This window comes from Lachancea thermotolerans (genome assembly GCF_000142805.1).
Source record: "Lachancea thermotolerans CBS 6340 chromosome H complete sequence".
In the NCBI taxonomy this organism is placed as follows: Eukaryota; Fungi; Ascomycota; class Saccharomycetes; order Saccharomycetales; family Saccharomycetaceae; genus Lachancea; species Lachancea thermotolerans.
Genome location: NC_013084.1, coordinates 1,322,818 through 1,335,421, shown reverse-complemented (window position 1 = coordinate 1,335,421; position 12,604 = coordinate 1,322,818). Strand labels below are relative to the sequence as shown.

Sequence of the window (12,604 nt, the reverse complement as noted above, 5' to 3'; positions counted from 1 at the left end):
ATCTTAAATTGGAAATCGGCTTTCCAAATTTATCGAGTACGCGGAAGGAAATGGTCAAATTTTCATTCCGCAGGCAAGAATGTTCAGTTTCCGCATGTACACTACATAAAACAAATATGAAAGCTCGGTTAGATAAGACCGGTAGGCCGCCCTTAGAGAAGCAGTAGCTCTGGTTCGTTGGAGAGAGTGATGGATCGAGGCCCGCCGTGCGGACCCACTTTCCGACCCGTATAGCCCGAGATGTCAAATGCATGACCGTTGGACCACGGATGCTCGAAGCTGATTTGATTAAGTGGTCCCGGAAGACCGAAGTGCCACCTTGATAAACAACAACAAATATTGACCAAATTGGATGTTTTCGATGGTTCTGGCAACGGGGTTCGGAAGAACGGTATCACGGGTAGATCAGGCTATCTGGAAGCGCACGAAAGGTGAAGGATGTCTATTTTAAGATCTTAGGTTGGCATGGTCACGTGTGGAGTTTTTGCGCCAGCCGCCGACGAAGTGACTTGCTTGCTTGGCTGGCGTCGAGACACAATCACATTGACGCAAAGGAAGGACACAGAACTGAAAAGGCTATATAAGCGGCTAGGAGCTCTAAACTTTCTCCACACGACATTCGCCTTTACCCACATCCTAAATCTGGCATACTATGTCTGAGTCCGTCGAGTCATCTAAGTCTTTCGAACGCGCGAAGACATTTCCGTTGCTGCAGCAAACGCACGAATTTCTTACTCAGCTTCCAGCTTGCCGGGTTCTTGAAGCAAACGCGAAACCCATCCTCAGCTCAATAGCGAGTTCCAAACCTGCAAAATGGATGTTGCCTGCCGCAAAAATGGCAGACAACATAGCAGACAAGGGACTGGAGCTTGCCGAGAGCTGGGCACCAAGCTTGAAAACAAAAACCTATCAAGACCTGCGTCACGACGCTCTGGTGCCCTTCAATTACTCCAAAGAAACAGTCGGCAAAGCCGCAAATGCCACGCTGGGTGCTGCTGACACCTATGTCTACGAGCCGGCACACGCTCACATGTCCGCATTCAGGCAGTTTTACAACGAGAAAGTCTACGACACAAATGGCAGGCCTCTAGTCAGAGGCTCCATAGACCCATTGGTGGGGCCTTGTAACCAGAGACTCGAGGCTGTGACAAAGGCGTACTTTCCCGATGGCGAGGAGGTGCCTTCCAATGGCTACAGTACCGAAGTCTCACGCACTCTAGCACTGAGTGTCAACTTTGTCCAGCGCATGGCGCCTTGGGCCAACAGAAAGGTCACTGACTTAGCATTGGCTCCCTACAACTACGCCTCGCACGTGAACGCTGTTTTCAACGGCAACCTCGACAAGCAGGAAAGCCTATCGTTGGCTAATTCGTGGACTGCAACACGCGAAGCCCTATGCACCTTAAATGAGGAAGCTTTGCAGTACGTTAAACCAAAAGGAAAAAACTCAAACATTGTTGCCCAGTAAAATCCGGGCTGGGCCCATGCAGATCTACCGATCTGAGCATTTTCAGCGAGTAGTAAACAGTGGAGGCCCAAATATTTAGATAATGCAAATTACCGGCTGCGCATGTGCGTCTTTATGGATGCACGCGCATAACCGTATGTAGCGGATAATGACAGTTCTACAAACGTTTGTTTGAACGGACACTTCTGACGTCACAACTCAGCCTAAAGTTCCGTGACTGCCAGACCCATACATCTCAAGACCCATACATAACATAAGGAATATATTTATTTTTCGATGTGTAACTTTTTTGCGTGCGTTCAAAACCTCTGCGTGTCAAACGAGGCAGGACGCCGCGTAGGCGGGAGCTTGCTGCGCGTAGTGGCTGAGAGTGGGGTGCTCGCTAGGCAGGCTCCAGGCAGGCCGCCCTACTGCTCCACTCAGTGCCGCTGGACAGTCCTCGGGGGAGCTCCCGCCTAGCGCCTCTCCCACCACTGGTGAGTCTTCCCCCAGGCGTCGTCTGCCAGGCGAAGCGGTACCGGGAGCCAGCTCCGGATGGAGCCTGAGCACTGGGAACGTAGGCAGAATCGAAAAATTTCAGCCTAGGCAAAAGTTTTAGAAAAACGAGACTCTTGACTCTTGCTAGTTGTTTGAACGTCAAGGAAGTATCGTGAAGAAAGTATGTGAATGAGTGGACAATTAGATTAGAACCAGGGGAATTGACGAGGTCACTGCTCTGCGGAATGAGAAACCATGCCCCAGCGGGTTCACAGGGCATGAGAAATGTATTTGTTGAGCTTAAGGTCCGCGATGCTAAAGCTGAAACTTTCAGCAGGCTTCGAAAATCTGGACGTAACGAAGAGCGTTTCCTTCATATGGACAGGCAGCATCAGGCTTGAGCCAAATAATCGTTTCCCATCCTTTCCTAGGGCTCCTCGCTCGTTCCCTATAACACGCGGTCAAGCATCTTACTAACGAATTACAGTGGCTCGTTTGAATGAATACCAGGTTATCGGCCGTCGTTTGCCCACCGAATCCGTTCCTGAACCAAAGTTGTTCAGAATGAGAATCTTTGCTCCAAACGTGGTCGTCGCCAAGTCCCGTTACTGGTACTTCTTGCAAAGACTGCACAAGGTCAAGAAGGCTTCTGGTGAAATCGTCTCCGTCAACGGCATCAGTGAGGCTCATCCAACCACCGTCAAGAACTTCGGCGTGTGGGTCAGATACGACTCCAGATCCGGTACTCACAACATGTACAAGGAGATTAGAGACGTTTCCAGAGTCGGTGCTATCGAGTCTTTGTACCAAGACATGGCTGCTAGACACAGAGCTAGATTTAGATCCATCCACATCTTGAAGATCGCCGAGATCGAGAAGACCGCCGACGTCAAGAGACCATACGTCAAGCAGTTCTTGACCAAGGACTTGAAGTTCCCATTGCCACACAGAGTCCAGAAGTCCACCAAGACTTTCGCCTACAAGAGACCTTCCACTTACTACTAAGCGCGTCCCTCATTCTGGCATCGGCTTTCTGGGTTTCCCAAGATGTATAATCTGTAGAATTTTATTTTAAAATTGTTTACCAAATTAAACTAATTTTTGATTCGAGGAGGAGCTACTACCGGCAGTGGGCTTCACTCTGCTTCATCTTGTCGACCGATGTGTTACGACTTGTTCTATTTCACATGATCTTCTGAGGGAACGAGTTGAACAATCTTCACCGAAAAAAAACATATCGGTATCGGTGGCCACAACTGCGCATATATTCTGAAGCCAGCTAAGATCGGCAACTAGCACATCTCAGCAGAAGCAAGCATTCTATGGTAGATGTACAGACCACCAGCGAGGGGGACCCTTCGGCCTCCCCTCAGCTAAAACAAAGGTTCAAAACACAGTCCAAATCTGAATCCAATAGCGATGAACATCTTCCGCTGGCACAGATCCGCTTAAAGAGCCACGAGTGGTTTGGCGAATTTATTACAAAGCACGAGATACCAAGGAAAGCTTTCCATTCTTCTATCGGCTTCATAACCCTCTACCTATACACCACGGGAATGGACTACCGAAATGTTAAATGGCCCCTGATAGTAGCCTTTGCCATCCTGCTCCCGCTAGACCTGATCCGTCTAAGGTGGAACGCAATCAACAAGCTATATTGCCGATGCGTTGGTGCGCTTATGCGTAAGAGTGAAATCCATACCTATAACGGCGTTCTGTGGTACCTGTTGGGCCTGATCTTTGCATTTTCATTCTTCCCCAAAGACGTCGCGCTGATTTCGCTGTTCCTGCTAAGCTGGTGCGACACAGCGGCCTCAACCTTTGGCTGCAAGTTTGGTCACCTCACTCCAAAGCTTGCCAGAAACAAGTCCCTTGCAGGATCCATCGCTGCATTCGTTGTGGGTTTTTTGGTCTGCCTACTATTTTACGGAGTCTTTGTTCCACACTATGCCTACGTGAACTCGCCAGGTGAGCTAAGCTGGTCTGCGGAGACCAGCAGATTGTCGTTGACACAATTTTCTCTACTCGGCGGCGTTGTTGCCGCATTAAGCGAGGGCATCGACCTATTCAATTGGGACGACAATTTCACCATCCCAGTTCTCTCCGCTATTTTCATGAACGCGGTGATTCGCTTTGCCAAGGCCACCTAGGGCCCAAGCAACGGCACCTACAGGTCTTAGGGTCCTTTTGCCGTCTGTAATTATGTAAGCAGTCATAAAAGAAGATAAACGTATAAAGTGCTAGTAAACATCACGTGAGACGGAGGGCATCGCGAATCTTTCTTTTTTCATGTGCTTGAAAAATTTTAAACAGCTAGTAGCTCATCGAAAAAATTTACTTCGAATAAAGAAGAACCACTTGAAGACGGATTAGGCTCTGTTTCGTGGATTCAATAGGTGTTTCTGTTATCCGGTTCACATAAGAGGTTAGAATTACAATGGCTTACGTGTTAACAGAGACTTCGGCCGGTTACGCGCTGTTAAAGGCGTCGGACAAGAAGATCTACAAGTCATCTTCGCTGATCCAGGACCTCAACACTTCAGACAAGGTGCTGAAGCAGTTCAAGGTTGCTGCCTTCTCGAAGTTCGGCTCCGCTGCTGAGGCGTTAGAGGAGGCCAACTCTATCGTTGAGGGTAAGGTCTCAAGTCAGCTACAGAAGCTGCTTGACGAGAGCAAGGCCGACAAGAAGGCTACTCTGGTGGTCAGTGAAACCAAGCTTGCTAACGCCATCAACAAGCTAGGCCTCAACTTCAACGTCGTCTCCGACGCCGTGACCCTCGACATTTTCAGAGCTGTGAAAGAGCATTTGCCTGAGTTGCTGCCTGGCTTGTCAGACAATGACTTGTCCAAGATGTCTCTTGGTCTAGCGCACTCCATTGGCCGTCACAAGCTGAAGTTCTCCGCCGACAAGGTCGATGTCATGATTATCCAGGCCATCGCGTTGCTAGATGACTTGGACAAGGAGCTCAACACTTATGCTATGAGATGCAAGGAATGGTACGGCTGGCACTTCCCAGAACTCGCCAAGATTGTGACTGACTCTGTCGCGTTTGCCAGAATCATCTTGACCATGGGCGTCAGATCTAACGCCGCTGAGACAGACCTGAGCGAGATCTTACCTGAAGAGATTGAGGAGCGTGTCAAGGCTGCTGCCGAGATCTCCATGGGTACTGAGATCACTCCTACAGACTTGGAAAACATCAAGGCTCTAGCGACTCAGATTACAGAGTTTGCTGCGTACAGGGAGCAATTGTCGAACTACTTGTCCGCCAGAATGAAGGCTATTGCCCCCAACTTGACCCAACTAGTAGGCGAATTGGTTGGTGCTAGACTGATTGCCCACGCTGGCTCTCTGATTTCTTTGGCCAAGTCTCCTGCCTCTACCATCCAAATCTTGGGTGCTGAGAAAGCTTTGTTCAGAGCTTTGAAGACTAAGCATGACACTCCAAAGTACGGTTTGCTGTACCATGCTTCTCTAGTTGGTCAAGCTACGGGTAAAAACAAGGGTAAAATCGCCAGAGTGTTGGCCGCGAAGGCTGCCGTGTCTCTGCGTTATGACGCCCTAGCTGAAGACAGGGACGACTCAGGTGACGTGGGTTTGGAGGCTAGATCCAAGGTTGAGAGCAGGTTGTCTCAGTTGGAGGGCAGAGATCTGAGAACCACTCCAAAGGTTGTTCGTGAGGCTAAGAAGGTCGAGATTACTGAAGCCAGAGCTTACAACGCTGATGCGGACACTGCCACCGAGGCTGCTCCTGCCGCCGATTCTGACGACGAAGAGTCCGAGGCTGAAGAAAAGGCCGAGAAGAAGGACAAGAAGAAGGAGAAGAAGGACAAGAAGGACAAGAAGAGAAAGAGAGAAGAGGACTCAGAAGAAAAGGACGCTAAGAAGTCTAAGAAGGACAAGAAAGAGAAGAAAGAAAAGAAGGAGAAGAAGGAGAAGAAGGACAAAAAGTCCAAGAAAGACAAGAACTAATCTTCTCTTTCTACATGATACTCCGCTCAGTTCTAAAAGAGGGGGCCACCTCAATCCAAAACCAAAGAGAAACCAATAGATGCGGCTTTCTGTTTTGATACATTGAAAGGTACAGCCAAAAGAAACGCCTCATACTCGTCATCATTAATTGTATTTTTGTCATCTCATGTAAATTAGTTATTTTCTGGGCCTTTATGGTGCTAAGTACCTTGATCCATTATAAGCGATGTGCTCGACACTCTATCGTGTTCACTTAAGTTGGGTGCACTGCCAACTTTGTAAACTCTACAAAAGAACAGTGTCAACCGAACCAAGCACGTATCATCTGCTCAACTTCTTCCTGAACAGTTCGGATGTCGCTTCCATCTTACTGAATCTAACTTAAAAAGTTGAGCGTAATTTATGCCCGGTGCCTAGCTTTAGCATCAGTTCCTTAGGGGCTGGAGAGCGGTTCTTAAAGGAATATCGCGACATCTAGATGCCTCTCCGAAGTTCTGACAAAAACAAGCATCACGAAACCCAATATCTTCTGCTCTTGAGTCTTGAGCACGCAAAATCGATCCAACAATTTGGCAGCTTCTAAATGTTACCACTTAGCGCTCTGTCCTCACTTGCCAGAACCTACATTATTTAATATTAATTCATTTTGTATGGAAAAATACTAAGCATCTTAGCACATCATGGATGCATGTAAGGCTGAAAGAACACTTATTGAATCCACCTCTTTTAGGACCTTAGAGTCTAGTTATGGCGCATGAGATATCCCTCTCTTTAGAAGAAACAAATAAGCTAAGGCTTTCTCTTGGCTTGAAACCCATCAACGCTAAAGCTGACGACAAGAAAGACGTTTCAAGAACGCAAGGCAAAGAAAATAAAAGGGAACCTAACGACAAGAGCGAAGGAGCAGGAGCAGATTCTCACGGTTACGAGAGGAGCGCATTCATAGATGATAAAGTTTCAAAGCTGCGATGGAATCTCAAACGAGCTAAAAGTAAGATTTCTTCCCCAGTGACGCTAGTTGACGAAGACGATGCAGCAGATGGACAAGATTGGCTGACATCAGTTGGTACCAGAAAAAAGCCCAAGAGGACACTAGATAAGGTCTACGAAGAGCAAGAAGAAGCCTCCCAAGATGTGGAGCTCGGCATGAAGATTTCACATCGCATGTCTGATTTTTCTGGTCGGAGAAATGTAATTTTAACTCTTCAGGAGGCAAGCGTCGATGCAGAGGACAAGGAAGATGTGCTCGTCGATGAAGGCGTTACTCAAGACCTGCAGCAGGCGAAACGTCTCGAATTGAAAAGGATGAACCAAGATAGGAAGCGAAAAGGGGTTGGTGCAAACTTTGTGAGCGAGAATGAAGACCAAGAAGCTACCTCGTTACGCCTAGTTAATGGCAAGATTGTTGACGAAGAAACGCTCACACTACAGCAAGAACCCGAAGCGTCTCAAGATAACAGGATCAAAGCCTCTATCGAGCCTTCAGCAAGTGAAGATGAGGAACGCCAAACCACGGACTTCGCGCCGATCAAAATCAAAAAGCGTAAAAAGCTTAAAAGTTCATCACTGTCACAAAAACGGTCTCGCCCAGTATCGCAGATCCCTAAGGTCACATTAGTAAACGAAGACGCAGAAGATCCTGCTGAAGAAGAGTTACAGGGGTTTTTGAAAATTAGGAAATCCAGAAGTTCTAAGGCCGACTCGAGTGAAAGGAGCGCTGAGCAGATTGCAATTGAAGCAAGGAAAGAGGCGCTAGAAAGAAAAGAGCGCGCTACAAAGGTTGCTAATGTCAAGATTAGTCAAGAAATGGTATTGGATGAAAACAGCGTTTTTCTTCATAATTTGAAGAAAGATCTCATCTCTAACAAAAGCTCTTCCCATAAGTTCGAAAAGTTGAACTTAAAAGCGCCAGCATCAGATGAGGCGCAATCTGTTCCTGGGTCGAAAGCGACTGATGAAAGAGCCAGTGTTTTTGAAAAGAAGGACGAACCTCAATTTCATGAGGGTCTCGCGTCAACCTTAAGTTTCCTGAAAGAGCGCAATGTGTTGCCGCAACAGCCTAAAGCATCCACAGCCTCATTGCGCAGCAAGGACCTCGAGCTCTTAGCGCTGAAGCAGAAACTCGAAACACGCAAGGTCAAAGAGAAGTTCAAGGAGGAGTTGTCTCAAGACAAAATACAATATAGTAGGGAAGAGCTCGACAGAATAGAAGAACTTCAGCATCAAGAAATAGCCAAACGAAATCAGTCACTACAAAAAGAGCGGCTGGCTGGGTACAATCCAGAAGTCAAGCTAACCTACAAAGATGAACGCGGCAACGAGCTCACGACAAAAGAGGCTTACAAACAGTTATCGCAAGCATTTCATGGTACACATTCGAATCGGAGGAAGCTCACAAAAGCGCAACGGAAAGTCGAGCAAAGGAACCAGCAGAACCAACACGAAAATTTCATGTGATATAATGCTCCACAATGTATAATCAAATATTATAGGAATCGAATTTAAGGCTCGCGTTCGAACACCAATCGCTGTCAGAAAAAGTTAAGCAAGTTTTCTTCAAAAATATGAAGATTCTAAAAAATGGACGAGACCGGAGTCGAACCGATGACCTCTCCCATGCTAAGGGAGCGCGCTACCAACTACGCCACACGCCCGTTGTTGTCGAACATTGGAATATTTACATACTATATAACAGATATATATATACAAGTGGGCATCAAGAAACAAAATTGTTTTTGAGGAGTATCCGATATTGATGAAGATTATTGAAATCCGATATCGGTGTGTACACTACTGGTATTTGAACATAGATAAGGAGGATAATTTGCGATAGTGTTAAGGGTGTGTGTGTGAGGCAGGTAAACCTCTCGTATACGCTCACTATGTATATTAGTGATTTCAATAATTGCAGTGAAACTTGAAACCTAGAAGCAAGTTTTAAAGCCCAGGCCTGTCATTTTTTTGCAACTGTCGCAATGCCTAAAGAAAGTGATTCCTTACGGATGGCATATCCCTAAAACACAGATCTAAATCTTCTTAAGTATAAAAGGTTTGGGATACCACAACTGCATAGAGTCGCTCAGCAGTCAAATGCCAATGGATCTGTCGTCTCAGAAAAGAGCAGACATGAAAATAAAAATGTCACTGAGTATTGCATACCTTATTTGAAGAGGCTGGAGCCCTCATGCCAAAATTATTTCTTGAAAGGAATCTGGTGTGACAGATAATATTGGGTTTTAACAAAAGATTCCTCGGAGGTTTCGCGAGGCTTCCTATATGATGTTTCAAGGATGCCCTCCCGACTATCACTGGGTCCAATCTGCACTGGGTTTACCAATCACTTCTTCTGTGCCGGCGCTTTCCCAGTATCGTGTTGCGGCTGAAAGCGCGTACCAGGATTCATAGCATGAAGCTTAATTTAGGCGGATCTTGAGGCAAAAACACTCAAAGACGAAACAATTTAAGGGAAAGCTGAAAGCACATAATTAGGGTTTTTCTCTAAAGCGATTTTATAATCTTGTCGCAAACAACTAGTGTTGTTTCAGAAAAACAAGATTTCGACCATTCTGTTTATATCCATACCTGAAGCGCGGCGTGTTTTTAAAAAGGCTGTTCCACTCAGCAGATCACACTCAGCGTCGGAACGTTCCAGGAGCTCGACTGCAACCGAGGCCAGCCTTGGCTCGCGCCCGCTAATACGGGTGACGAATCTAGTCCCGCTCGACTAAAATCTAGCGGAGGCATTAGATCTCAGTTTGGTACGCAAAAAGTACATCTATGCGACCGAGACTCCACTAGAATGATGAAGCAGAGCCACCCGGTTCATGGACTGATCGGTCCTAAGATCACATGACCTGATGTGGTATTTATCACGTGATAAAATGTCAAAAACAAACAAGTAACATGCGGAAAACCAAATTCTTTCATTCTCTTATAGAAACAAAGCAAGCATCTGCCAAGTAATACTTCACCTATACGATCGCTTCATACCCGCTTACCTGCACAGTCACGGCTAGTTGTGTTCAATCTCTCGAGAGCATAAGTCTGACATTCCACTCGCTAATTCTTTCAAAGTGCATTCGAGTATCCCGGGCCCCATGATTACAACGCAGAGTACTACGCAAAGCACCACCACTAAGCGGCGGAACTCTGTCCATACCAACCTTTTTGACCCCAAGCTTTACCAAGTGCCTACACTACCTCAGGGGTACCATAAATCTCCTAACAGTGCGCCTCGGAGTTCCATCCCAGAGAAGCCTATCGCTGGCAATGAAAACTTATTGCAGCAAAAAGTCGACCACCTGATCCCTGAGCAGCTTAGAGGTTATCTGCCTGTGGTAAATGCGAGAGTCACTTCACTCTGTTGCGTCTGGTACATTACATCTTCGATTTCAAGTAATCTCTCGAAGGCCATTTTGAGTACTTTTCCCCATCCTGTTGCCCTCACCGAGTTGCAATTTCTCATTAGTGGCGCTTTGTGTCTGCTCTTTGTTTCGCTGGCGAACTGGTTGAGCTCTGACAAGTTGAAGAAAAGTTCAGCCTCCAAGACACTTCTTTCTTTTCCCGAGGGAATTCTACCAAGCTACCTCGATGGCGACTTCAAAAAATGTGTTTTGCGCAAGTTCCTGACGCCATGTAAACTCGCTTTAACCACCACTCTACCCATGGGTCTATTTCAGCTTGTTGGTCACATCAGTTCCCACAAGGCGACTTCTTTAATACCAGTGTCACTGGTTCACTCAGTGAAAGCGCTCTCCCCCATTATGACGGTATGCTTTTATCGCTTCTTCAAGGGCAAGCATTACAACCGTATGACTTACCTAACTTTGGTGCCCCTAATTTGTGGTGTAATTATAACCTGCTGGTCCACCCATGGTCACAAGAAGCCTAGTGAATCTGCTAATGAAAAAACCTTTGTTTTAGGGCTTTTCTTTGCTCTACTGTCCATGGGAATCTTTGTTTCACAGAATATCTTTGCCAAGGGAATTCTTACTGTTAAGAAGCAGCGCGGAATACTGCCTTCGAAAGCGGAGAAGCTTTCAAACATGAACGAAAAGGAGTTTTCTCCATTCCAAATTGACAAGCTGACCATCCTATTCTACTGCTCCTGCATAGGCTTCATCCTTACTTTGCCATTCTTTATCTCTGATGGCTTGATAAACTTCAACTCGGACAAAAGTTTTTTGAACGACTTCTGCCTGAAAACACTTTTTTTGGTGCTTATACATGGCGCAACACATTTCTTCCAAGCCATGCTTGCGTTTCAATTAATCGGTATGCTATCTCCGGTGAACTACTCTATTGCCAACATCATGAAACGTATTGTTATCATAGCAGTGGCATTGGCATGGGAATCAAGCCTGTCGCTAAGGCAGGTTTTAGGATTATCAATGACAGTTGTTGGTCTTTACGGCTACGACAAATGGGGGCTCTCCAAAAAATGAGCATGTTGTAGTATGTATTTCAATCCGCATCACAATTTTATTTATCAGAGAATATTAATGGACGCGCAAAAGAGAACAGCAGTATTTGTATTGTTTGATCTTCAAGCATTGTCTATAAACGTAGTGGATTTAATCTATGAAGTCTCAATGCTTAGCCTCAATGCTTAGCAACGGGAGTCTCACCAGTCAACTTGCCGACAAACTCTTTAGCGATATCACCGAATCCGACCATGAAGACAGTCTGCCAGACACCTAGACCGATTCTTGGAGTGACACCACGGTAAAGACCCTTGAGCCCACTGGATTGGTAAATGTATCTAAAGGCGGAGCCCACTGTCAAATTCTTAGGTCTGTTAGGATCCTCTTTCTTAGACTGCATTTCGACTCTGATGACCTCAATAGGTTGGTTCCAAGCACTTAAACCACCACCAACGGCAGAAGCGAAAATCTTCTCCAATGGCGAAAGTTTCTCGTCTGGGTTGGTCTTACCAGTAACATTTCTGATTCCCTCTTCAACCAATCTTGAAAGCCCGAAACGAGACCCCCAGTTGGTCATCTGTCTAATGGCCACGGCATTGACACCCTTGTTGATACCTCTAATACCCTCTTTGCGGTAAATGTCTTTGAAGGCTGCCCAGGACGATTGGGGAGCACCACCCGCAACAGACTTGGCTTTGGTGATTTCAACGGTCTTCATGCAAGTACAGAAGCCCATAGTTAGGTAAGCCTGCGCAACACCACCGGACACACCACCCATAATCCCGGCACCGAAGTTGCCTAGACCCAGACTCTTGAACTGGTACTCGGCCTCCGCGGAGACGAACAACAGAACCGCGCCCTTAGTGGACGCTTCGATCCAAGCCCAAGGGATTAGACCCTGGTAGAAGCCGAAAACACCGCCACGAGACCAGATGTGTTTAACCGATTGCAAAAAATTCAAGTTACGGTTTGCAGCCATGGTGGTTTTGGTAACCTCCAGAGGCTGCCCCAGGGTCGTAACCTCGCAGAGGTTGAGACCTGCACCCAACAGGATGTTGGAGAACGACACTGGCTTTTTCTTGAGCTCTGCTGGCTGAGTTGGAGCGATGGACATATTTGAGTAGCTCGATGGTGACTGCTGCAGAGTGGTGATACTCTGCGTGACCCTCCAGAGATTTCATGATATGCAAGATTAGCACTGGAATTCACAGATCAAAACAAATCATCAAGAACGAACACACTGTTATTATATACGGAAGAAAT

At 46.5% G+C, this 12,604-nt stretch overlaps 7 protein-coding genes and 1 non-coding gene across 8 annotated transcripts; 6 read left to right on the top strand and 2 right to left on the bottom strand.

Moving 5' to 3' along the window:
- Positions 1-652: 652 nt before the first annotated feature.
- On the top strand, positions 653-1,468 carry SPS4 (Sps4p; the record flags this gene model as incomplete). The annotated part of the gene is made up of 1 exon (XM_002556477.1): positions 653-1,468. The coding sequence occupies one exon, from the start codon at positions 653-655 to the stop codon at positions 1,466-1,468; it is 816 nt and encodes a 271-aa protein (XP_002556523.1).
- Positions 1,469-2,509: 1,041 nt separating this feature from the next.
- Positions 2,510-2,950, top strand: RPL20B (60S ribosomal protein eL20; the record flags this gene model as incomplete). Its single annotated transcript, XM_002556476.1, has 1 exon — positions 2,510-2,950. The coding sequence occupies one exon, from the start codon at positions 2,510-2,512 to the stop codon at positions 2,948-2,950; it is 441 nt and encodes a 146-aa protein (XP_002556522.1).
- Positions 2,951-3,267: 317 nt separating this feature from the next.
- DGK1 (diacylglycerol kinase) lies at positions 3,268-4,095 on the top strand (the record flags this gene model as incomplete). The annotated part of the gene is made up of 1 exon (XM_002556475.1): positions 3,268-4,095. One exon carries the CDS (start codon positions 3,268-3,270, stop codon positions 4,093-4,095), a length of 828 nt encoding a protein of 275 aa, XP_002556521.1.
- Positions 4,096-4,382: 287 nt separating this feature from the next.
- On the top strand, positions 4,383-5,918 carry NOP58 (RNA-processing protein NOP58; the record flags this gene model as incomplete). Its single annotated transcript, XM_002556474.1, has 1 exon — positions 4,383-5,918. The coding sequence occupies one exon, from the start codon at positions 4,383-4,385 to the stop codon at positions 5,916-5,918; it is 1,536 nt and encodes a 511-aa protein (XP_002556520.1).
- Positions 5,919-6,665: 747 nt separating this feature from the next.
- Positions 6,666-8,375, top strand: SNU66 (U4/U6-U5 snRNP complex subunit SNU66; the record flags this gene model as incomplete). Its single annotated transcript, XM_002556473.1, has 1 exon — positions 6,666-8,375. One exon carries the CDS (start codon positions 6,666-6,668, stop codon positions 8,373-8,375), a length of 1,710 nt encoding a protein of 569 aa, XP_002556519.1.
- A 124-nt stretch (positions 8,376-8,499) lies between these two features.
- Positions 8,500-8,572, bottom strand: KLTH0H15290r. Its single transcript has one exon. It is a non-coding gene; the product is annotated as a tRNA-Ala (tRNA).
- A 1,443-nt stretch (positions 8,573-10,015) lies between these two features.
- SLY41 (Sly41p) lies at positions 10,016-11,362 on the top strand (the record flags this gene model as incomplete). Its single annotated transcript, XM_002556472.1, has 1 exon — positions 10,016-11,362. The coding sequence occupies one exon, from the start codon at positions 10,016-10,018 to the stop codon at positions 11,360-11,362; it is 1,347 nt and encodes a 448-aa protein (XP_002556518.1).
- A 157-nt stretch (positions 11,363-11,519) lies between these two features.
- On the bottom strand, positions 11,520-12,455 carry YHM2 (Yhm2p; the record flags this gene model as incomplete). The annotated part of the gene is made up of 1 exon (XM_002556471.1): positions 11,520-12,455. The coding sequence occupies one exon, from the start codon at positions 12,453-12,455 to the stop codon at positions 11,520-11,522; it is 936 nt and encodes a 311-aa protein (XP_002556517.1).
- Positions 12,456-12,604: the final 149 nt, after the last annotated feature.